The sequence below is a fragment of the Dysidea avara genome, chromosome 6 (assembly GCF_963678975.1).
Source record: "Dysidea avara chromosome 6, odDysAvar1.4, whole genome shotgun sequence".
Lineage (NCBI taxonomy): Eukaryota > Metazoa > Porifera > Demospongiae > Dictyoceratida > Dysideidae > Dysidea > Dysidea avara.
This window is the reverse complement of record NC_089277.1, coordinates 39,927,184-39,951,720: the sequence shown is the minus strand read 5'-3', so window position 1 is coordinate 39,951,720 and position 24,537 is coordinate 39,927,184. Positions and strand designations below refer to the sequence as shown.

The 24,537-nt window shown below is 38.3% G+C and overlaps 1 protein-coding gene and 1 long non-coding RNA gene across 4 annotated transcripts in view; one reads left to right on the top strand and one right to left on the bottom strand.

The window, feature by feature from the left end:
• Nucleotides 1-948, bottom strand: part of LOC136259009 (uncharacterized) — a 1,555-nt gene extending 607 nt beyond the window's left edge. Inside the window, exons 1-2 of the long non-coding RNA XR_010703152.1 lie at nt 861-948; nt 1-10 (exon numbers count right to left, since the gene is read on the bottom strand). The exon at nt 1-10 is cut by the window's left edge and continues 65 nt beyond it. This is a non-coding gene — a long non-coding RNA (uncharacterized lncRNA). The remainder of the gene's footprint in view (nt 11-860) is intronic.
• LOC136258988 (uncharacterized) overlaps nt 377-24,537 on the top strand; it is a 30,451-nt gene continuing 6,290 nt past the window's right edge. Inside the window, exons 1-23 of one of the 3 annotated variants that reach the window (XM_066052383.1) lie at nt 377-555; nt 616-822; nt 4,873-5,183; nt 5,422-5,663; nt 6,143-6,262; nt 6,778-6,863; nt 6,995-7,097; nt 7,223-7,384; nt 7,434-7,600; nt 11,440-11,680; nt 13,079-13,501; nt 13,553-13,639; nt 14,069-14,265; nt 14,763-14,862; nt 14,930-15,091; nt 15,526-15,686; nt 15,832-16,357; nt 17,191-17,336; nt 17,885-18,258; nt 18,313-18,689; nt 19,306-19,454; nt 23,334-23,707; nt 24,217-24,341. In XM_066052383.1, coding sequence (XP_065908455.1) covers nt 446-555; nt 616-822; nt 4,873-5,183; nt 5,422-5,663; nt 6,143-6,262; nt 6,778-6,863; nt 6,995-7,097; nt 7,223-7,384; nt 7,434-7,600; nt 11,440-11,680; nt 13,079-13,501; nt 13,553-13,639; nt 14,069-14,265; nt 14,763-14,862; nt 14,930-15,091; nt 15,526-15,686; nt 15,832-16,357; nt 17,191-17,336; nt 17,885-18,258; nt 18,313-18,689; nt 19,306-19,454; nt 23,334-23,707; nt 24,217-24,341 — 4,950 coding nt within the window. In that variant the 5' untranslated portion in view covers nt 377-445. Of the gene's footprint in view, nt 556-615; nt 823-4,872; nt 5,184-5,421; nt 5,664-6,142; nt 6,263-6,777; nt 6,864-6,994; nt 7,098-7,222; nt 7,385-7,433; nt 7,601-11,439; nt 11,681-13,078; nt 13,502-13,552; nt 13,640-14,068; nt 14,266-14,762; nt 14,863-14,929; nt 15,092-15,525; nt 15,687-15,831; nt 16,358-17,190; nt 17,337-17,884; nt 18,690-19,305; nt 19,455-23,333; nt 23,708-24,216; nt 24,342-24,537 lie in introns of all 3 variants that reach the window. The other 2 variants (XM_066052381.1, XM_066052380.1) reach the window with 2 other exon arrangements.

Below are 24,537 nucleotides of genomic sequence, written 5' to 3'. Positions count from 1 at the left end.
ACTCGCTTGCCTGACAAGGAAATAAAGTACAGACTAGTGTGTATATTTATCACTAAAGTGATAAATATATTTTCACACTCACACATGTGTGTGTGTGCGCGTGTGTGTGTGTGTGTGCGTGTGTGTGCGCGCGTGTGCTTGTGTGTGTGTGTGTGCACTGTAGAGTCAGGGTCAGGGTGTGTGTATGTTTGTGCATGTGTGTAAGACTGTAAGTGCGTAACATGGATCGCAGAACTGGTGTCATGCAGGAAGGCCGTGTACCATAGCCCAGTGTTATGAGAGCACCTAAGTACAGAGCTTCTGAGGGGATCGAGTCAATGCGTAAGTGTGGACTTACGTCATCAAATTTACGTTTTTTACGTGTATAAAGTGGTAATTTCCGGAACACTTTGGTAATGGTGTATGTGTGAAGATTGGACATCAATAGTAGAACCTTTCGACAACAATGTCGCAGGTTGTCGATCTAACTTTCCTCACTGAAGATGAGGAAGATGTATTTCGTAACATGTTAAACGAAGAGATGCAGTTGCAGCAAGCCGAAGAAATTCGTCTTAAGTACGCAACAAACGCTCAATCGTATTGTACGTAGCTATGTGTTACTTATTCGTTGTTCAGGCAACTGCGTGAGGAGATCGCAAACGATTCCAAAAGATTGGAACTTGAAAATGCTGGATCTTTTTGCTGTCGCTGCGGGATCAGATTTGGCTTGATATTTAACAGAGGGGCGTTGTGTCCGACGTGTGCAGAACGAGTGTGCAAACAGGATCGTCTATACAACTCATTCAACCATTCCTGGATGTGCACGCTTTGTGATAAGAGAATGTGAGTGTGCACACATGAAATTGTGATGGTGTACGTACCTTTTATTTTTCACCCGGGATGCCAGTGCCCTCCAGTACTAGATGGTAAAGTGTTGGACAAGAATTACACTGTAATCATAAATGGATCAATGGGATGGAAACACTTAACCCCTAGTGTGTGCACCCATACACCTAGTCACTGGCTTCCACGATGAGACCTTGCTCCGCGCAAGCAGGTCACAGCTGACCTGAGATAACACTCGTATAGTATCTAGTAGTAGAACTACTGTAACTCTGGTCCCTGTCAGTGATACTCTGTCAATGCTTGTGAGCAGTTATGGCTGCACTACCCATTCCCCAAAAGCAAGAACACCAATGGGGTAAATGTAGTCTTGTACCCAGACCCCTTTTTTTCTTTTGTGTGTGGGATTTCCCCTCCCACACACACAAAAAGTAGTCTGGGTACGAGACTAGGGTGGAAGAGCCTGTTTCACCATTCTTTATACACTGCTCATACCTTTGCTGTTTGTCATGCTTAAATCTTCTGTACAGAGAATACAATGCTGTGTTATGATAACTAGGAACCTATTCATGCCTGGGGGTTGGGACAATATGGTGCAACACATAGCCACTCATAGCAACCGACATCTTGTAAATTATGAAGTTTTGTTACCAGATAAATGCATAAGCTGTAACATGTAGCTACTGAATTGTCAACTTAAAGCCATGGCCGATTAGTGGGATATCAGCAAATATTCTGTTCTTACAATTGATATAGGCCAAAAGTTACAATACCAGATTAATGGTGTTGTTGTCTAGGCCTTATTTGTCGAAGCGATTTATAACTTCCGAGGGACCAACTCTGTGTTTATCAGTTCTTTGCCATACTGGGTAGTGTTTATATCTCTAAATAATAAGCCACAGTGTGACATTGTTAGTTTAGTTATCTATAATATGTATAACCTTGTATAGTTGGGGTAGTAAAGTCATAATCTTTTACAGTACATTCTTATCATATTCTTAATTTCATCTATTGAGCTGCAATGACAACATGTGAGGGGCAGTTGTTCAGGAGTGTACAAATATGGCTTAAGGGATTTCTTACAACAACTTGAAATATTGTACCTGCACAGGAAACGTTATGAATGTACAGTGGCAGCACTTGTAGCAGTTATTTGATACTATTTAGGTTTTTGTTGTGATGGTCATGTCTTTAATATTAGGAGCCCATTACTATGCCTTGCAACACTTGTGGGCTCCTTGTAGTCAGCTCTTTTATGTATCTCCTAGGATGAACAAGTCATCTTATGTTCATACACTAAAATAATTTCACTTAGTACAAGTACAGATTGTACTGTAAACGTTTAAGCTCATACCACGAGTCTTCTATATATATATATATATATATATATATATACCTGTTTTGCTATATAAAAGAAATCCAAGGTTTGGTAGGGTGATATGTGGGGACAAAAGTAACTTACCACTGACACTGCCCAGATGCCAGCTAAATGCTAGTCCATAGGGGTCAGTGGAGTTCATGAATCCCATTATACAGGGTACTGTATTACTAAGTTAGCTGTATATATACTCTTCACTGTGGTGTTTGTATTTAATGTGCTTGAAACTCTGTCAGACCTGATATGCCTTTTGTATGGGTGAATTTTTTACCAAATCAGAGTCCACTAACATTAAATAATTAATACATTTAGGTACTATTGAGAGTATTACAGGACTGTATATTAGAGATTATGGAGCCAGCAACCAGCCTCACAATACCATCATGGTGCCATGGCAGTATTGGTTAGGTATAGTCAAGCCCAAAAGTGCCTTCAGTATGACCTGAAATGCTTATGTCTGACCACATGTGCTTGGATGAACACCATTTTGGAAATATAGATGGATGGCTAGTTATCAAAAATGAAAGAATGGAATCGTGTGACAAACAAGAATTTCAGTTTTGGGAAACACAACAACCTTTATAATTTCTGTTTATTTCTTGCTAGGTACGTATCAGAGGACAACAATTTAGATAATACTGCTGTTCACAATTTTTTCTTGTGATGTAACTTTCAATGTTCAACTTGCGTTCACAGGAATTTTCCATTACAAGTACAGTATACTTTTATAAATTATTTCACATCAACTGGGATTTTTCTGTATTTCACATAGTTTTAGTTACATTATTCCTCACTCCTTGTGTTAACAAGCTTAGATGTCTCACACAACACTAGTATGATAACATGTTGAGTAAACTAGAACTTCGGGTTCGCGACTTCTCCATACCTGGACAGACCTTCTGTGGGTTACTACCAGGAGGATTTGCCTGCACAAGGCTCAAGCGCCTGAGTGGTGCACAGGCATCCTAGTGCTAGTTCACTGGGCAACAATAGCTGTGTTTCACATAGGCTTAGTTGCTTGTGTGTGTGTGTGTGTGTTTGTGTGTGTGTGTGTGTGTGTGTGTGTGTGTGTGTGTGTGTGTGTGTGTGTGTGTGTGTGTGTGTGTGTGTGTGTGTGTGTGTGTGTGCGTAGTACGTTGTGCATGCTTGGTAGATGTTATAATACATAAGTAGGATACTGTATGCCTGATTTAATCATTTCTACCAATTAGCATGTTAAAAATCTTTCTCTCTATTACACAGTTTGATTTATTTGTACCTGCTAACACAGCCATGCACATACTCTGTGTATCAGTAAACACTAATATTGACTTGTGTACTGGAGAAGGTGCTACTTCTCTCTTTAGAGGGGCTTTGGAGGGACAGAGTGGTTTAAGCCCAGTATAGTGTAATTATAGTGTTTGTTTTTTTCTACGTGGTCTGAGCCAGATAAGCCGAGAAGCAAATACTGGCCCTATCAAATTCCCCAAGTGTTAGTGACAGTGTAGTGACCACCATTTTAGCATGTTACTTTATCAAAGTGTTGGACATCACTAATGGCAATCATAACTTCCTGTGTTGATTTGTGTGTCACAAAGTTCCTATTGTTTAGGAAGCCACATCGTAACCACAACAATAACTATTGTCTGTGTAGGTGTGTGGGAAGTTATGCTGCCTGGTGAGACGGTGTCAAAGATTTCCTGGGCTGTTGTGCTGAGGCAACAGAGTTGAAATCTTGAAAATACTTGTATCTCTATCAAAGAGGTACAGGGTGTAAATACACCAATTGAAATATGCTGGCATCCCAACTAGTGCTATGTGATATGTCTTATTAGATGATCTAGCTATGATATGTCATAATATAGTGTATTAATAGACACTTGAAGGTATTAGTTGTGTAGGTCTGTGTGTTAATGTGGCTTCATAATCTGCTTGCATACCTACACACTAGCATTAATCATCCATATCTATATATACTATGCTAGTGTTGATAATCATTCCTTATTTCTTTCAAGTATATACAAGTTATGTAGAATTTTTGTTAACTACCTGTAACTACACATCAATTTCATTATCCTATGATTTTATCTGGCATGTGATTAAAGGAGTAGCCTAATTTCTAAGAATTTTACAGCTATAAGAAATTAGCTAATTTTGTGTGTAGTGTGTAGTGTGTGTGTGTGTGTGTGTGTGTGTGTGTGTGTGTGTGTGTGTGTGTGTGTGTGTGTGTGTGTGTGTGTGTGTGTGTGTGTGTGTGTGTGTGTGTGTGTGTGTGTGTGTGTGTGTGTGTGTGTGTGTGTGTGTGTGTGTGTGTGTGTGTGTGTGTGTGTGTGTGTGTGTGTGTGTGTGTGTGTGTGTGTGTGTGTGGTGTGGTGTGTAGTATGTGTGTGGTGTGCAGTATGTGTGTGGTGTGTGTGTGTGTGTGTGTGTGTGTGTGTGTGTGTGTGTGTGTGTGTGTGTGTGTGTGTGTGTGTGTGTGTGTGTGTGTGTGTGTGTGTGGTGGTGTGCAGTATGTGTGTGGTGTGTGTGTGTGTGTGTGTGTGTGTGTGTAGTGGTGTGTGTGTAGTGTGTGTGTGTAGTGTAGTGTAGTGTAGTTTCAGTCTGAAATATAGCTATATTACTTCTCAGTGCTTATTGTGGGCTTATCAGGAATATTTTCCAGTAAATTGTGTAATGTACTGTTGTCACAATAGGAAACTACATGCTAATGAGGAAGTGTTCAGCCGCTCCTATAATCCCTCTCACATGCTGCGGGTATCATTTCGCCAAAGAAAGAAAAAACACTCAGCCGCAAAAAAGCACCAACAACAACAGCAGCGGCATCACCAAGAAGAGCAGCAGCCACAGCAACAAAAGCAGCCACAGCAACAAGAACAGCCACAGCAACAAGAACAGCCACAGCACCAAGAGAAAGCTAAAGAGCAGTTGATTGAAAACCAGCAGCAAGAGCAAGCAAAGCCTGATGAAGCTAAGACAGAATCTGTTGCTACTAAGGACACACAAGGTGTGTTGTGTTGTAAAGGTACTGTAACATAGTTGTAACCCAGTGTGGGGACCTTTCAAATTCCTTCTATGCTTGGGAGACTGAACAACCAGTTAGTATTGCTGGAAAACCTAAATATTGATTTGGTGAACTGAAGGATCCATGCGCATGTGATAATCTTAAAAGTACTGTCTTACTTTGAACCTAAAGAGGCCTCAATTCAAAAACCAAATAGTATTCTTGTTCTAATATTGTCCAGGTAATGGCCATGCTCCTACACAACCAGAGACTGTCACTCAACAAGCTGAACCAGTCACAACTAGTTTGCCAGCAGATGCTGATATTCAGGTTGAACCTGTTGCTAAACCTGATGATCAGCCTAAGATACTGGGCATCAATGTACCTCTTCCACAACCAGCTGTTGCTATAGTAACCATAGAGGAGACATCATCTATTGCAGAGGACAGTGATGATGAAAATGACACCTCAAACTCACCAGTGGTAAGTATGTATGTGTGGGGGAAGTAACTAGAGACATTATCATTGTGTCTACTGGTGGTATGCTGTCTAGTGGTGGTATGCATACTTGAGTGGCTTGAAAACATTAGGTACAGTACCAGCTAATATTCATTATTGTTACAGTTAGTATAGTATGTGTAACTGTAATGTGGTATAGTTCCAATGTGTTTCCATTGAAAGTCAACAGACAGTCACCACTTGTATCAACCATGGCCATCATATTCTATACGCTATTATACCATATTTACTTGGTGAAATGACGCACTTTCTATAGTAGCCACACTTAAGTGGTATAATGATCAATTTTGAAAATAAGGGCTTCAAAATTGTTCTTGAGCATTGAGGGATGGTCAAATTTGAATTGTCACCATTTAGAAATTTAACCAAGTAAATATCATCACAGGTGAACTAGTGGTTATAATCAAATAAATGCATAGTCTACTGTACTGTATGTTGTGTAGCCAAAAGAACACAATACAACTGCTAAACCGATAGAAGGTCCTCTTGTGGCTCCTTATCCTCCTGGAGTGATGTTGAAGAAACAAAAGGCACTGAAGATACAGGGAGAAATTTATCTGAAGGTTGGCCAATACATGTATAATAGTAATATAGTTAGTATTGTACAAGTAGTATTGTGCATATAGCTGCTAGGTCTGTAGTAGACAATGTCACATGAAAATAACTGAACATATCATGCTTGAGATGTTCTCACTAACACATTCAGTTGTGTGCCGTGCAAACCTTATAAATGATTGTTACCACCTACAATCAATACTTGTCATGTATGATTTTAACAGTAATATTATACGGATATATTATACAGGAACAATGTGTTGTAGGTTATCATATAAGAACTTAGTTGGTTGCTACATCTTCCCATTATTTACTCTTGGTTGCTGTTATAGAATATTTATGATAATCACATGATCACAACAGGTAGCTGATATTTGATAGTTCACATGAGAGGATTCAAGTAATATCATCGGCTTCAATTCCCATACATCAAATTTGTTACACTATAAATTGTAATGGCTACACATACAACTAGTTGTTTGCTCACAGTTGATGACTAGCATATTCTATATATGTTCTATAGGTGTGCCTTGACAATGACAAAATGAATGTGACAGTAGAGAAGGCCACGGGACTGACAGCTGCTGACCGTAATGCCAGCTCTGATCCGTAAGTCTGTTTGTTATTGCAGTGTATTGAAACAACTATTTTCAAAAAAAACACACACACTTTGCACTTGACAAATTTCATTTATAAAACATGGCGAACTACTATGATACACAACTTACCATACATTACAGGTTTGCTGTGGTCTACATCTTACCAGATCATCATAAGTTGACCAAGCAGAAAACCAAAATGGAATCAAAGACTGTTAACCCTATATGGAATGCTTGTTTTTCGGTTAGTGATGAGAAGTATTTTGTACTTTTGTATCGTATTTTGTAAACAGTATTTACTTGACATAATGAAATAGTAACTGTGTAATTACAAATTGCACCACCAATCATGCATTTTCCCCATTGTAGTATCCTGTTCCTGAGGGTGGAGACTTCACTGGACAAGTTTTGTGGGTGTCAGTTTGGGACTGGAACAGGTTCACCAAGGCGGACTTCCTTGGGGAGGTGATGTTACCATTATGGACGATGGACCTTCATGACATGTCCATGAAGAGTTATCAGCTACAACCAGTTAGTGTTAATAGTCACTAGTAATGTATTCTAACATGTTGTAATGTAGGAACAGTCAGTGATCCAGAGTGCTGGAGAACTAAAGTTGTCTCTTCGTTATGAACCTCCAGAAGATGATGAAGGGAAGAAGAAAAAGAAGAAACAAGATAATGGTCGTCTTCATGTACGCATCATGGAGGCCAAAGATTTGTTCTATGACAAGTCATATGTTAAGGGGTGAGTAGTGTTGTGGTCAGTGTGTGTGTGTTGTGTGTGTGTGTGTGTGCGTGCGTGCGTGCGTGCGTGCGTGTGTGTGTACCTCATCATCATTTGAAGCAGCATAACCAAATGGCTAAAGCATTGGGCTGGTAATCGAAATTGATGCCCGGTTATGCCAATTTGGTGTTGTTGTTGTTTTCTTGAGCAAGAAACTTTTTACTCACATTGTTCCAGTCTATCCAGCTGATTAAATAGGTACCTGGTGACTCGGTGCCTACTGGGGAAGCAGCCAACATCAATGGGTACCTGGTATTAACTGGGAAGCAAAATACCAACTGTCCACTGGGTAATGGTCTAGGTGGTACCTCGAGTGCCCACACCTTCATCGTGGGACATGGTACAGCCTCCTGCAGGTTACTAGTCCTGCACCAGGAGGATTTACCTGCACTGACTCCTAGTACCTGAGTAAAGCACAGGTATCCCAGTGCTGGGTTAGGAGCGACCGTGCTAGCATGGCAGCAGAAGGCTTTCCTTTTGCTGTGTTTACCTCATCGTGGCCACTATAACGTACTAGTATTGCACCGATAATCAGTTGAATAATCAGTAACAGCCAATGTAAGGTGGTTTTTCAAGTATCGGTATCGGCCACGAAGAGGAGATTATTTGTCGATAACCTAAACCCACAATCAATCACTAAAAACAGTAATAAACATGCAACAGTATTAAAGAAAGCAGTAAATACAGAGGTAAACAGTAAACATTTATTTGCTGTACCTGTTTATAACTATTTAGGCTTGTTTATCTGTGAATAGTGTAGTTGCAAGGCTGTGTATATTTTTCAGACGCCCGCGCAATTAACCAATTACTTTACAAAGGGGCTGAAATCCCACCAAAACTCCTTTTGAGAAGCTGACTTAAGTGTTTTATAACTACTTGGGGCTGGTAGCAAACATTGTAGAATCGTCTGCCCACGCAAGTAATTAAATTATTGCAATTAATATCATACACACGCATAAACTTTAGATGATTTTTGCTCCTTCTCTCCTGACCTATAGAATTAAAGAATATCAGTAAATATCGGCATATCTGCTACAAGAATGAGTGAAAAATCGGTTTCGTTAAATGTGAAAATATGCATATCGGTGCAACACTACAACATACTTGGGAGCTATATACATTTCCATACTTTAATTAGCTTCTTTAATTTAGTTATATTGGGGTAGTTCTTGTAGCAGTGTGGATTAGGTATACCTCAGGATAAAATATCATGTCATCTGCGTACATGTACATATGATGAACTCATGTCACTTTTTAAAAGAATGTTAACATAGTATTAGTAAGATAAACTATTTTACATGAACATGACCACAGAACAGATGGTCCTACATAGTTTTGTCTCCAATGTTATGTAGCAATACATGACAGACTGACTACTAGCCTGAAGACATGAATATTTGAGCATTTTGTGCCCCTATAGCCTTAAAGACTGTGGTTAATAGAGCATGGCCCAAGGGATAGCCAACATCTTGGGACTTCGTACACTATCTGAGAAATCCAATTAGAAATCCATCAAATATTTAGAAATCCCAAATCTTGAACCAGGTACTACAATAGGTTATTCTCATTTTCATCTGTTCATGAGTTCATTTATGGCCGCCTCTCTATACAATGATTCAAATCGACAGTGCAAAGTACACCTGTGCCTCTTCCAAACTTCCTCTGATCTCCTGTTGGCTACTTTCTTAGGTGTTTCCTGCACAACCATTAGCAAAAACTTGAGGTAAAAACATCACGATAAAACTTGAAATTAGAATTATATTGTATTTACAAATATTTAAATACAGAAATAGTTTTTAAATATGTAAATATTGGGACTTTCGTACACCATATATGTTGAGTTTTTGCATGGGCGTTGGCTACCCCTTGGCATGGCCACAACCATTGTTGGTAATTTGCAGTTGACATTTTAATTTATTTCTATACAATAGTTAGACACCAAGACCTAGGACAATCAGTGATTTAAGGCCTAAGGCTGTAGCATCTCAAGTGCAGTGGGGGTGCTACTAGGGCCTGAAGGTTTAAAAATCACTTGATTCCTAGTACCATTATAGCAGGGGAGTATAGCAGTGATTAGTGTAATATACAAAATGACACCATCCATTACTTGAACATGCTATTTTGTTACCTATTCTGTTACCATGATAACAAACCATTACTTGAACATGCTATTTTGTTACCATGATAACAAACCACCCGTGACTATAGCTATGTAAACATGTGAAAGTGATTGTGATTTAGTAAACCAGAGAGAAGTGTGCTGCACTGTAGTTTAAATATTGCATCATGCATTAGGGAGTGCATTTTACTCTGATTTTGTGATCATGTTTCACACAAATATATCATTGTATTATAACCTAGCTGTTCTTGACTGATCCAGAGTTTTCGTAAGTACTGTGAAATGGGACACACAGACTGATAGTAACAACATATGTGACCAGTTCTGCGAAACCTGACATAATGGCGTAAGCCTATTATTTACAGTATAGACGATTGATTTCAATGGGTAAAATACTTATAAAAAACCCATAAATTTTTCAACACTTTGTTTTAAAAATAAAAACAGTTTAATGGCATAAACCTAGTATTCATCTACTCAAGAGGAGTTTGAGAATCTTTGTTGAGCTGCAGTAGACCAACGGATACATGAGTTATGGGTGTTAGTTTGCATCACGTCGTACGTGATCAATTTTTCTTCACTGATTTTGTCTCTGTATGTATTGAAGAAAGATGATACAAGGGACGACTGACCCAGTTCCCCTATTGATGACAAATATGATGGTGCAAGGTGTAACACTGTATACTATTGTGTTCATAAGTTACAATTGATTTTGTAAGTGCCTGTAATTTATTTGCTGTACAAATTAATTTTTCTGTTGTGCGTACTTTGTAGGGTTGTAACTCCAAATGTTATTTTTATAGGAGCTTGAAACTTCAACAGAGCAATACAATTGGCAAAGTAGATTATAAATGTGACCGCAAAACTGGCCATTTTTACAAACTGCTATTTGCTATAAAAACGTATTGAAATCAAGTGTGTAAAAATATTCATGCTACATGAATAGCATGCACCACAAATCCTGTCTATGTAGTCATGAGTTATGGTCAATTAAGTAAGTGCCTGTAATTTATTTGCCATATTGTTGCTGTACGAATCAAATTGATTGCTGTTCAAACTGTCTTGTGCTCTAACTCCAAAACTACATCATAAAAGGCTGAAACTTTTGCTGTGTTACTTAAGATAATAGAGAAACAATAAAATGGAATTTGTGGAATGTACGAAAATGACAAGTGTTTGCTCAGACAGTCACAGATATTCAATAATAAATGTGCGTCAGCATGTCGGGGTTTCACAGATCCGGTAACAAGCGAAAGCACAAAACTACCATTGATTGGCCTTGTTATAATAGGCACATACTGAGTACAGTAGGACCTCTGTTATCTGTACACCCGTGTGCCAGTTAAATTATAAAAGTGTTCAGATAAGTGAAGTACATTCATTTATATACAGAGTTCTGTTCAACTACTCTAATAGAACGTTCGCCTGCTGACGAAATACTCTAATAGAGCAGTCACTTATACTGTTCAGATAATCGAGAATTCAGATAATCGAGGGTTCGGATAATCAAGATTTGGATAATCGAGGTTCTAATGTATTCAAATGATGTGTTTGTGTGTGTGTGTGTGTGTGTGTGTGTGTGTGTGTGTGTGTGTGTGTGTGTGTGTGTGTGTGTGTGTGTGTGTGTGTGATGTTAGTGATGGTAAAATAGTTGACTATCATTATTGTTAACTCATCAAAGGTTTCTGAGACCTGGTAAAAACAAGGCTCACCATCACCAACAAACAAAAACTGTTACTCAACCAAAATGTCCCATGTATGATGAGGAGATGGTGTTTGAAAAGGTTACCATGGAAACACTATCAAACACCCACGTTCTAGAAATTGCTATATGGGATGTTATGTTTATCACTGGTCCGATGGGAGTGATAAGATTAGGACCCCAACCTACTGCAGATAGTAAACCATGGATGGACTCTCAGGTATTTATATCATAATTATGTGTACAATAGAGATTAATTTACTGGGTCAGTCTCTGTTACGTGTTGTACAGCATTTTTGGGTGCATCAGCTCAAAATAGTAATTCCCTAATTATATGACCATGCATGTGATCCAGTCGGACAAATCAGTCTTATTTCAAGATAACCAAGTTTAGTAACTCATAACATCTTTAATGAATCCACTCGGACATTATTACTCTATGCAACAACTTTAGACTGACAAAGTTTAAGTTGCTACTTTATTCAGAAGAAAAGTTGTCATGTTAAGGAATTGGAAAATTTTAAGACTGATTTTGTCACCTGGTCATATGTGTTATGGTAATTACTAGGACTGGGTCTCATACAGTAAAATACAGCGACCTGTTTGGTTTTGTAGTTATTCAAACTTTCAGTTAACTGAAATGATCAGTAGGCAAAATTTTTATACAACTTTTACTCTATTGAATACTTTTAACAACACCATAGCATTCAGCTACATCACAAATCACTCTAAGGAAATAAGCCACCCTGTAGAATATATTAAATTACCCAGTACACATACGTACAGTCAGACAGGAATAGAAAATTGACATACTCTAATAGAACATTCATGCCGCTCTGTAGCTTTGGAAAAGTGATTCAGGGTGGACCTACTAGTTACCGAGTATATACACAGTATATTTTATAGTTATAACATGCTTACGAGGGATATGACTAAAATATACGCACGATTCAGAAGAGTGTGCAGTGCTCGAGTGAGAGTGCGTATACTCACAGAACATGAACAATAGTGTAGCAGTGTGTAGAGCAGTAGCGTCTATTAATTTGTTATTAGCTATGTGGGTAGAAATGAATGGGTGAGCACGCCAGGTGTCTCTCTGACATAAACATTGTTTGTACAATTTCCTACCAATGTATATAGCCAAGCAAACTCTAAACTTACTCTTTGTCTCATTGTCATGAGACAGTATACCAGTAGATGTTTCATCCATGTACATGATGACTTGGAGATGGAATTATGATACAGTTGTGAAACAAGCAAAGAGCACAAACTCAAATGATAAGTAGTAACAGATCACTCACTGCTTCATGATAGGCATTATATAAAATGTCCCTTCTCTTCATTACCAGGAAATGTACGTTTCTTGCATGTTCGTACCTTTGGCTCCCTGCAATCATATTTCCTGATAGTATGTGTTCATCAGGCTATGTAGTTTTCATGTACATTAAGTCATTGTTTTGTATCTGTTTTTCATATAATTGTTAGTACTTGGCTATATTGCTAACTGTTTATTAAATTACTTGAAGAGTTTTAAAGTTTAATTTGACAGTAATGTCCCTGTTTACATGTATAAGAATTATACGTGTGTGTTTCTATCTATAAAATATATCCACTATAGGATACAGAAGTGAGTCACTGGGAAGCCATGTTATCACATCCCAATGAATGGGTGGAGCAGTGGCACATCTTACGACCCGATGCTGACTTCAGAAATGTCACTAAGAGTAATGAGGACACACTACATACTAGTGGTAGTTATGATGTAACGAGGAGTAGTCCTGATGATGATGGTGAGACAAGTGATGATGATGGTGGTGATGATCAGAGATTACAAGACAAGGACATTGGACCTGAACCAGTTCTAGCGTTCTCTGATGTAGAGCCAATAGCTGCTGTCAATCAAGGATTCCAGTCTGGAGGTGCAGCTGTGTTTCCTCCTCCAAATTGGGATAAGGATAAACATCAGTTTAAACCAAAAGAATTAACTGAGGAGATTGATGGAGAAACTGCTACACCAGTAATGTCTAGCGGAGAAAAGAAAGTGAGTCTACACATGTCTGTGTTACATATGGTGATCATGTGATGCTTATAGCAAGTGTCACTAGCATTATTGGATGGTGATGATGATGATGATCAAACAGTACCTACTGAAAAGAACAATACTGACAGTTTTGCTAGTGTGAGTGATGTATGGAGTGTTTATACAATGTATGTTACCACAAGGGGAGTGTAGTTTGCATCTCATGTTAATTATTGTTACAATTCAAATATTAGTTGTATAATAGCCAACTTTATTACTTGAAGTAGTTACATGTACAAAAGTAACTGATGCTGTCAAGGGATACCATTATTGCAGGGAAGACAGGTAGTGCACTAGTAAAGATCCAACCCTAGAGGTGACACTACTGATGTGGTGACTGTTATCATCTTATACAGTTTTAGCTTGAATACACAACACACGTAAATGATTGTGGATTATTAGCACCATGCTGTGGTCTAATGAAATAATGGGATAACAAAATAATTAAAGACCTACAAATTCTATTGCTGATAAATTAGTTTACTTGTGCAGAGCATTTCTTAATATGGTTATTGTTACTATTTATAGTTACTGTCTGTCCCACTGGACAATACAGACATGCAAAGTGTTTACAGTGGATCAGTGATGTATGCTCACGATGACATTACTGGGGAGATCCAGATGGGTGTGTCATATTCTGACACAGATAATACCCTCAAGGTGTCAATCAACAAGGTCCGAGGACTAACTCCACCCAATAAGATTGATGAGATCCACACTAATCCGTATGTTATCTTATTTAGTAATTGACTGTATTGTTATAATGATGCATGCTGAATGTTACTTTCTTTAGATACACTGTAACATACAGTATGCATGTGTATGTATGGTACTGCTCAAATGCAATGTTGTCTTGCAAGAGTGCAAGCGATTAAAATTAAAGGACATGGCACACATTTTGCTCTCAAGTCCCAAACAAAATATGATGAATGCTCGTGAGCAAAATGGGGGCCACACCCTTTGATTAGCAAGTTTTTTAATCGCTTGCACTCTCGCTAGATGACATTGCATTTGAGCATTATGCAATGCATGTATTTATGTGGGTATGTGCATACGTATGTATGTGTGTATGTATGTACTAGGTAAGTATGTAGGTATGTAGTATGTATATAGTGTATAAAAGTGAATTTATAATTACCTGTATACAGTGTCCATACACCTATATGTACTAAACTGCTTATTGATACTACAGTATAAGATTCCATGTTATCCCATATTATAGATATGTGAAGATTTATCTACTACCTGACCGGAGTAAGTCAACTAAGAAGAAGACTTCAGTTAAGAAAGGAGTTGACCCCATCTTCAATGAAATTATTAAGGTAGTAACAATCATTACATGTGGTGATGTTTACCAGTAGATATTATTTGATGTCACTATCACTGTAGTATCCAATCAAACGTCAGGAACTGTCCAAACACACCCTCAAGGTGGGTGTATGGCATAATGACTTTTGGAGACACAACTTGTTCTTGGGGGAGGTCACTCTACCACTGGACAAAGTTGACTGGTCCAACCCTTCTGATAAGTGGTATGAACTGGAGGAACAGGTATGTTACTAGTTATGGCACATTTTAATTGTGTTCAAATTGTCCGTACCTCATACCATGGAATGTATGATCTGTATAGCCTGGATATGGAATACAGATAATTCATGCATAGCCAAAATTCACAGTGTAGAGATCATGTGCACCACATCTTGATATTACATATGTGACCGTCTCAGAAATTAACCATTTTTGAAGTTCTCTTTTGTTTAATCCCTTCTGTCTAAAAGGAGTAGGCAGTCAGAGTAGCATGTTGAGTAGTCAGGAATTGTGCTAAACAAGAGTACAAAATTGTACATTAACTATACTTGTAGCACAACATAACTTACATCTACATAGAGACTTTGGATGTGTTCAGGTCAATTGCCACATAGCTATTTGTACTGGCAAGTAGTGCAGTTTAAAATGTTTTAATGTTGTATCTTTTCCATCCACAGAGCCATGATACTAGTCAGTCAAAAGATCGTGGACAGTTGAAGGTGTCACTACAGTTTAACATTACCAATGACAAAAAACAGAAGGGAGATCTTGTGGTCACTATTATCAGTGGTCATAATCTACTGCAAACTGAATTGACCTGTAACCCTGTAGTGAAATGGTGAGTGGTTTACTGACTAGTATACTGAGTAGTTTACTGACTAGTATAGTGAGTAATTTACTGACTACTATACTGAGTAGTTTACTGAATAGTACACTAAGTAGTTTACAGCACATACAGCTACATGCCTGTTTCTTCTCTTTAGTCATCTTCTACCAGACTACAAAAAGAAGTTCAAGACTAAAGTGTTTAGGGGTAACAATAATCCAGAGTGGAATGAACGTTTTGTATTCGAGCACATAAAACTAGATGACCTTTGTAACAACAGGGTCATTGAGTTGACAGTGTGGGATATGCTAAAAAACACCAAACACTATGATTTCATTGGTGGTCTAAGGTTGGGACCATGTGCCCAACATGAGAAGCAGTTAAGTTACATGGACAGTTCAGAAAATGAGTTATCACATTGGATGAGTGTTGTCAATACCCCCGGTGGATGTGTGGAACAATTACACACACTGAGACACAACATGGATCCACTACCCGTCACCCTGGTATCTGCAGTTTTCAGTAAAACTGATATTGCTACAGGTGAAGTTACCAACAACGATGATGAAACATCACTCGCAGAGCAAGTACCGGTATCTTCATTTCAAGAACAGCAAAACACCTCCACTTCACCTGTTGTTAATGATGATAGCAGTTCTGATGTACTTCTTGCTGCCAAGCCAGTAAGTTGCAGGGGCGGATCTAGAAATTTTCAGAGGGGGTTTCTGGTTCTCTGAAATTGCAACTCAGCCTAGCTGCAAGTTGAAGACCAAAAAAAAAAAAAGTTCACTATGAGTGAAGGTGATTTCAAAGGTAAAAGTATGAAGTTTGCTAATAGAAAAGGCCATAATATAATACAGTATGTATACAGTAACTCTTTGTAATTTTTATCACCCAGACGAATCGTAGGGGCGCACGCTGTATCAGAGAGGGGTGTCTGGAAACCCCAGAAACTCCCCTAAAACTGCCCCTGAGTTGTATACTTCTAGTGTGATTCCTAGAAATGTTGAAGGGGGTGCACCATCTTATCACTTAAAATAGTACATTGATACATACATGCATATCTTGATCAGTATCATTCATTACTTGTTCAATTCCAAAATGATATAGAACCTGTTTTCTAATTAGCAGACTATTATAGTTTGAGTATTATTTTCTATGACAATTAGGATTTGAAAATTTCACACTCAAACTGTGTTTGTTTGGTAATACTCGGATAGTGTTTCTGCGTTACTAAGCCATAGGTACACAATTTCATTTTATGAAACTTCGGTATCTGACATTAATACAATTTTAGAGCGAAAGCCTTAGTATAATCTGATATCATAAAAGTGATGAAGGCATAGTACCTTCATGGAATTTTATCAGTATTACTGACTGTGTTGCTAGAAGAGCTTTGTGCTTTTAACTCAACCATTATTTGTGAATGTTAGGGATGTGTTTAGTCAGGAGGTTATCAGCAATCAGAATGTACAACTTTATAACCTCCTAGAATAATGTACTAAATCTTTTACAGGTTGCTATTGACCATGGGCAGTTGAAGATAGCACTGCAAGTCAATGTTACTAGTGAAGCAAAACAGAAAGGAAATCTAATGGTCACTATTATCAGTGGTCATAATCTTCTGCAAACTGAACAATCCTGTAACCCTGTAGTGAAATGGTGAGTAGTTTACTAACTAGTATACTGAGTAGTTTACTGACTAGTATATGATATGTGACCAGTTATGTGAAAACCGGTTGTTTTTTGTGTTTGTACAGCATGAGTTATAGGCACTTATTTACGATGTAGTTGAAATAAAGTTTGTTGTCATCATTTATCATTGCAATGGCCTTTCTCTTTGTCTATACTGAGATGTACAGTGAAAACACTGTATCTTGATCGATTTGCCAGTTCAATGTGAACAGACTGAGCCAAACCCTATCTTAGTAACTTGTTTCAGTTATGAGTTGTGATCAATTAAAATAAGTGCTTGTAATTTATTTGTTGTATTGTTCCTGTACAAATCGATTCCTATTCCAACTGTCTAGTGCTCTAACTCCAAAACTATCTATCACAAAAAGCTAAAACTTTGGCTGTCCACTCCTTTGTTACTATGGATAACAGAGAAGTAATAAAATGGAATTCGAGGAATGTACGAAAATGACCGGTTTTTGCTCAGTGGGTCACATATTATGTAGTACATACCCATATGCCTTACCTTCACATAGCCAACTCCTACCAATCCATAAAAAGAAATTTAAGACAAAAGTGTTTAAAGAGAACCATAACCCAGTATGGAATGACCGATTTGTGCTTGACAACTTAAAACTCGATGACCTTCATAACAGCAGTGTGATTGAGGTGACTGTGTGGGACTCACCTAAAGGTAGTAAAAAAGAGCAACTGATTGGTGGTCTAAGACTGGGACCACGTGCCCAACATGAGAAGCAGTTAAGTTACATGGACAGTTCAGAAAATGAGTTATCACATTGGATGAGTGCTGTCAATACCCCCGGTGAATGTGTGGAACAAGTACACACACTGAGACTGAACATGGATCCACTGCCCGTCACTCTAGCCCCACCTAGTGGCGATATATCAGGTGACAATATTAATGGAAACAACAACACTAACACTTTCATATCAGTTTCAACAGATGAATCACTTCAAGCAGCAGTGGCATTGCAGAAACAAGACGAAACAACACAAGAGGAAAAATTACTAGAGAAAGTACCACAAGAGACCACAGAGCAAGCAACAAAAACAGAAGAAGCTCAAGTAGAAGTGATGGCAACAGAAGAGGCACAAGTTGCAGAGACATCATTAAAAGTACAATCGCTACAACTAGAAGAAGTAAAAACACAGCAAGAAGTAACATCATTACCACCAGAAGCTGATAATGTGCCTGCACCAGAACTACTACTCACGTCCACACCAGTTAAAGTCTCTGTCACTAACACTGCTAGTGAACAGGTCCCAATTGTGACACTCAGCCATGAAGATTATAGTTTTGATCAGATTGATGCACAGCTAGTAAGTTGCTGCAACACACACATACTTGTGACTTTTAAACCTTACTAGTTTGCAATGTATACCCATGCTTACAAACAAGAAAGTTTTATAAAAGATTGCTGATAAAGGTAGAGTCTACTGCAGCATAAACTAACACACAAAAGAAGGGGATTAATTTAGAAAAAAGAGCTTGCCCAATCCTACAAGGCCTCTCAGTCATTTCTAGGTGGTCAAGTTTGCATGTGTCTGTACATGTGAGGTTGGCAGAGTTATCTTGCTTATTATGCAACTCTCACACCTCTCACAATTCTATCATCGTAAGTCAGGTTCACTTGAATACATGCTCATAACCACCCAATATCTACTGTGCCTCCACAGACCACCTGTAGCAGAACATATTATGTGCCTTGCATGTTGTACCTGGTGCACATCATTGTAAGAACTTCATAGAGAGAGAGAGAGAGAGAGACTATTCTAACTCAAAGAACTTCAGATACATCAAGCTGATAGATGCTTTTTGACTAGTTACTGTAAACAAAATTGCTGGTTAATTATTTTTGAAGTATTGGTGTATGTACTAATCGTTTGTATGTATGCAATATTGTATTATATAATAATGGTTCCCATCAAATCATAGACTTCCCCTACAAATCTTGACCAACTGAAGGTGTCACTACAGTTTAACATTACCAATGACAAAAAACAGAAGGGAGATCTTGTGGTCACTATTATCAGTGGTCATAATCTACTGCAAACTGAATCGACCTGTAATCCTGTAGTGAAATGGTGAGTAGTTTACTGACTAGTATGCTGAGTAGTATACTGAGTAGTTTATACTGACTAGTATACTGAGTAGTTTACTAATTAGTATACTGAGTACATTGGACCGTTGGTTATGTGAACCCCATTGTGTCTCAGGCAATGGTAAAAGTGTTTGTATAACTGAAGCCCATACATTTATATACAGAACTCTGTTGAAATACTCTAATAGAACATACACTTGTACTCAAAGTACTCTAATAAAGCAGTCATTTCCAATTTCGGAAAAATGAGGGTTGGATAACTGAGGGTCTACTGTAGTTTACTGATTGGTATACTGAGTAGTTTACTGGGTAGTATACTGAGTAGTTTACTGACTAGTACACTAAATACTGTCTGTTGGTTCATGGAAAATATTCATGAATGGTCTATCCATTCATCATTCAAGAGAAAAATGTTTATTATTTAACATTACTGCCACAGCTTCAATTTGAAGGCTACGTGTAGATCTAAACACAAAGATTTGTTGTGTTTAGCAACTTTGGAATCATACGCTTACCTACAACTAGTCATCTAAAACTAGTCTTAGGCATGCACTACTGGCTGGGACTGCAATGCTTCAATATCTCAGTTGTTGATATTGCAGTTGATGTTTGTGGTGTACAGTGGGACCACTCTATTATGGGACCCAGAATTTTTGGTCACTTTTTGCTGTAATGTAGAGGTTTTCCTCTTTCAGAGGTAAAATGTATTAACCAGACCTGTTGGGACCAAAATGTTTGTCCTTATTATGGAGGTTTTTTCTATTGTGTCCTTAATTTGGGGAGTTTGTTAAGAGAGGTTCCACTGTAAAATACGGTAAGAAAATAGGAAACGACAAAGTCTTGTCTCGAACTCTGCCTTTTGATTGTTTCTTAAAGCCATTCTTGAGTGTGTATACTGCATATTCCACGGGCCCATTTGAGGAAGGGTAATAAATTGCAAACTAGGATGTGACAAATGTCATTTAAGTGAAAAATTTGAGAAAACTCGCTGGATGTCAATTGAGGATCATTGTCTACAACTATTGCATTTGGGAGATAGGACTAAGCTGGGAGAATGCGGTTCTGAGAGGTTGGATAGTTGCAGTGGCAAATGTTGAGCCACTTTGAGTGTGCATCAATTATCACAAAGATAATGCAATTGTCTGTGGGTCCTACAAAATCAGTGTGAATGCACAACCAAAGTCGCATAGGCCATTGCTGTGAACACAAAAGAGAGACTGGAGGTGCTGGTTGGCTCTGTTGACAATCTGTGCAGTTTCTAACAGTGTTCTCAATGTACTGGCCCATGCCAGGCCACTAAACAAAACGATAATTATGCTGAGGATTTCTTTCTAGTTCCTCCAGGATGCCTTCTGTGTAATTCTGCAATGATTTGCTCACATGCTTGTGGTAGACACTCTACTGCACCAAATTGTGCAGCTATCCAATTCTGTCAGTTCTCACCATTTAAAAAAATACGGCTTCATGTCAACATTGTTCACACTGTTGGCCAGCCAGATCTGATGAGCTGGAGTACTTTACTAAAAGTGGAACTTTGATTTCATCTGAGCGGTTGAAACTTGTGCTTACCAAAACTTGTGATGACAGCAGTAACTTCTTTGAAGTGTTAAAGGCATCAAGGTCCTTTCTTTCCATATTTCCAACTTGTTTATTAAGGAATACAATGGGACAAGTGCATTCGGCAAATTCACCAAAAGTCTTGAGGAGTATTACAACAGGTCAAAGTAAGACTTTAGAGTTGACTGATTAGATGGCTCAGGAGCATTCTGATTTTCTCTGTAATATGCAAACCTTTTGCATCAATTTGAAATCCTAAGTATGTTACTGAGGAGACCATGAATCTCTTTCTGGAAACAAAGACCAGTCTTTGTAGGAGTGCTTCAAGGGTTGCTAAAATGTTCACTGTCAGTTTTACCTGAATTAAGTATGTAATCCATGTATATACACTACTTACACTTGGAATGTCCTTGAAGAGGTTTTCCATGATGCATTGAAATATGCCAGGAACTGATGACACACTGAAACGTCAGTTATAGCAGAACAAATTCCTCTGCTAGTGGTACTTGCCGATAAGTTTGGCTAAGAATCTAGCTTTGTGAAGGTTGTGCCTCCTGCAATACAAACAAGTCTTTAATCTTTGGGAGTGGGTACTTGTCAAGTTTACAAGCCTGGTGAAATCAGTGCATATTCTAATTGACCTACCATCTGCTTTCTATGCTGGAAAAATGGGAGATGCCCACTCTTCAAACTGAACTGGTTCCATACTCACTAAATGATCTACTGCAGTACACATCGAGTGAGGTACCTGTCGAGCCTTGCAATATCTCGACTTTTCCTGTGGGTCAATATACAACTGAGTTTCATACAAGGGTGTGCTTAAAAGCTTCATTGGAAGCATGGCTATTAAGAACCTTCACATTTCTGAACAGAATCCAAAACAAAACTGTAATAGCCAATCTCTCCCAAATAAATTAGGGCCATTCCCTTCAGTTAATATCAGTGGTAACTGGTTGACTAATCATTGTATTGAATTCTGGCCTGAAACTGAACCACAACATGCAACTGTTCATCAGAGTAAGCTTTCAACTGACAAAGACTGCAAAGGTGTGTTTGGCCATGTGCTTTTTCTGGTAGCAGCTGACCCTGTGTCTACTTCCATTGACAATGATTGATCACTTCTACCACTAATCCTCAAAGGCTGATTCTAAACATAGTAGAGGATTCCCCACAGACGAATGAATATTCTTTGTTTACTTTTGACCAACCTACAGCCACAAAACCATTAGGGCCTTTTTGACTGGCAAACCTTTTGTATGTGCCCCACCTTCCCACACTTGTGACATTTGGCAGTTTGGAATGGACACTGAAATTGGTCATGACCATGTTGGCCACATCTGCAACAAGCAAAATCTGTTCTCTTATCACTCAGCAATTATAAGTCTCCCGATTGTCCTGTTGCTGCTTAGCTTATCCCCTGAATCTCACGTACATTAATATCCACTAGTTTCTAGTGCTTTCTTCAAATCCAGTAGTGATTCAACTAGCAAGTGACATTGAATGGGTTTTTTTATTAATGCCGCAGACAAGATGGTCCCTGAGCATTGTCCCCAGGTTGTCTCCAAACTGCACAACTGTGCCAAATCACTAAACTTCCGATACATAGGTTGCTAATGATTATTCTTTGCAGCAAACTCTTGTATTGAAGCGGTATTGTCTTACTATCTTCTGAAGGAGCCGGTTCGTAGTGCTTCGATAATGTTTCTGCCAAGTCTGTGTAGGCTTTGTCGTCAGGTTTTGCCAGGATGATTAAGCTCTTCATAGATTGTAAGCTTGTGGACCAATCACTGTGAGGAAAACATCTTTTTTCTGTTCATCCTTGATCCCATTAGCTAACTAAAAGTGATTGAATTGGTTGTGACCACTCCCCTTTGCCTTCACGAAACTCCCCAACACTAGGCAGCTATCCTCACCAAATTGTTGTAACATCACTAAAATTGGTTAAACACAAGCATACTGTAGCACACTTCATAAGATAAACGAAAACCGTACAACAACATTATTGCATAATGATCACATGAGCAAATCAATGTTTGTTCAATTTACCACAGATTATGGTACTTTTTTGATTGGTATACTGAGCAGTTTACTGACTAATATACTGAGTAATTTATTAACTAGTATACTGAGTAGTTTATTTCCTAATATACTGAGTAATTTATTAAGTAGTATACTGAGTAGTTTACTGATGAGTATGCTAAGTAATTTATTGACTGGCATACTGAGTAGTTTACTAACTAGTATACTGAGTAGTTTACTAACTAGTATACTGAGTAGTTTACTAAATCTTATACAACAAACACAGCCAGCTTCTACCTGATCACAAGAAGAAGTTCAAGACCAAAACATTGAAGGATAATCATAATCCGGAATGGAATGAGAAATTTGTTTTTGAAAGCTTGAAATTGAGTGACCTCTACTTCAATAAAGTCATTGAGATCACTGTGTGGGACTCACCTAAAAGTAGCAAGAAAGAGAAATTGATTGGTGGTCTAAGACTAGGATCACGTTCCCAAGATGAGAAGCAGTCAAGTTACATGGACAGTTCAGAAAATGAGTTATCACATTGGATGAGTGTTGTCAATACCCCCGGTGAATGTGTGGAACAATTACACACACTGAGACACAACATGGATGCTCAAACTGTCATCTTGTCACCAGAATCAAGGGAATCATCAGGTAATGTTGTTATCAGTATAACATCACTACCAGTAGGTTGTGTGTATGTGAGGAACTATCATTAACATTGTGTTACCTATACTAACCTAAACATGATCTGAAGCCAACATATCATAAGGACATAAGCTGAAGCTTATGCGAAGGGTCCCATTGTTATAAGGTGTGACCAGGGCATAAGGGGTCTGCTTGATACTTATGTTTGCATAATCTTTGCAATATGACAACTGACCGTTTACTTTGAAATGGTAAATGGTGTGGTCTGTCCAGAGCCTTTGACATGTGCTTATTTTTTGTAACTTGTGCACATACTTAGCAGATTCAAAATCTATGCACATAGCAAGTAGCCAAAGGTTTAACCCTTCAAAGGACATGTAATTTGGTATCTATAACAATACCATGTCAAAGTTCCTACGATAACAACACTAGTATTCACTGCACAAGGATACATTTTGTATTGGTACGTATAGTCTGTAGTAGTATTGTATTAACCAGCTATATATCACCTACAGGTTCACCTACCAGTTCTCTTGGCACTTCCCTGGGCACTTCTCAACTAGACGTTATTGCTACTAGTCTACCTAGGAGGAGTCTCTTTGGTAGTATCTTTAGTGCTGCACCCAGTGCATCACTGCTGGTAGGTTGTGGCAACTATGTTAAATGTATGATTCTGTATTTAGTGTATACTGTCAGTGCTTGTACTTGTTTAAAAAATATGTAAATTGAGACTTGGAGTTATAGTGCTAGACAATTGGAACAGCTTTTGTACAGCAACAATGGAGCGAATGAGTTACAGGATTAATCGTAATAACCCATGATTGAAACAAGCTACA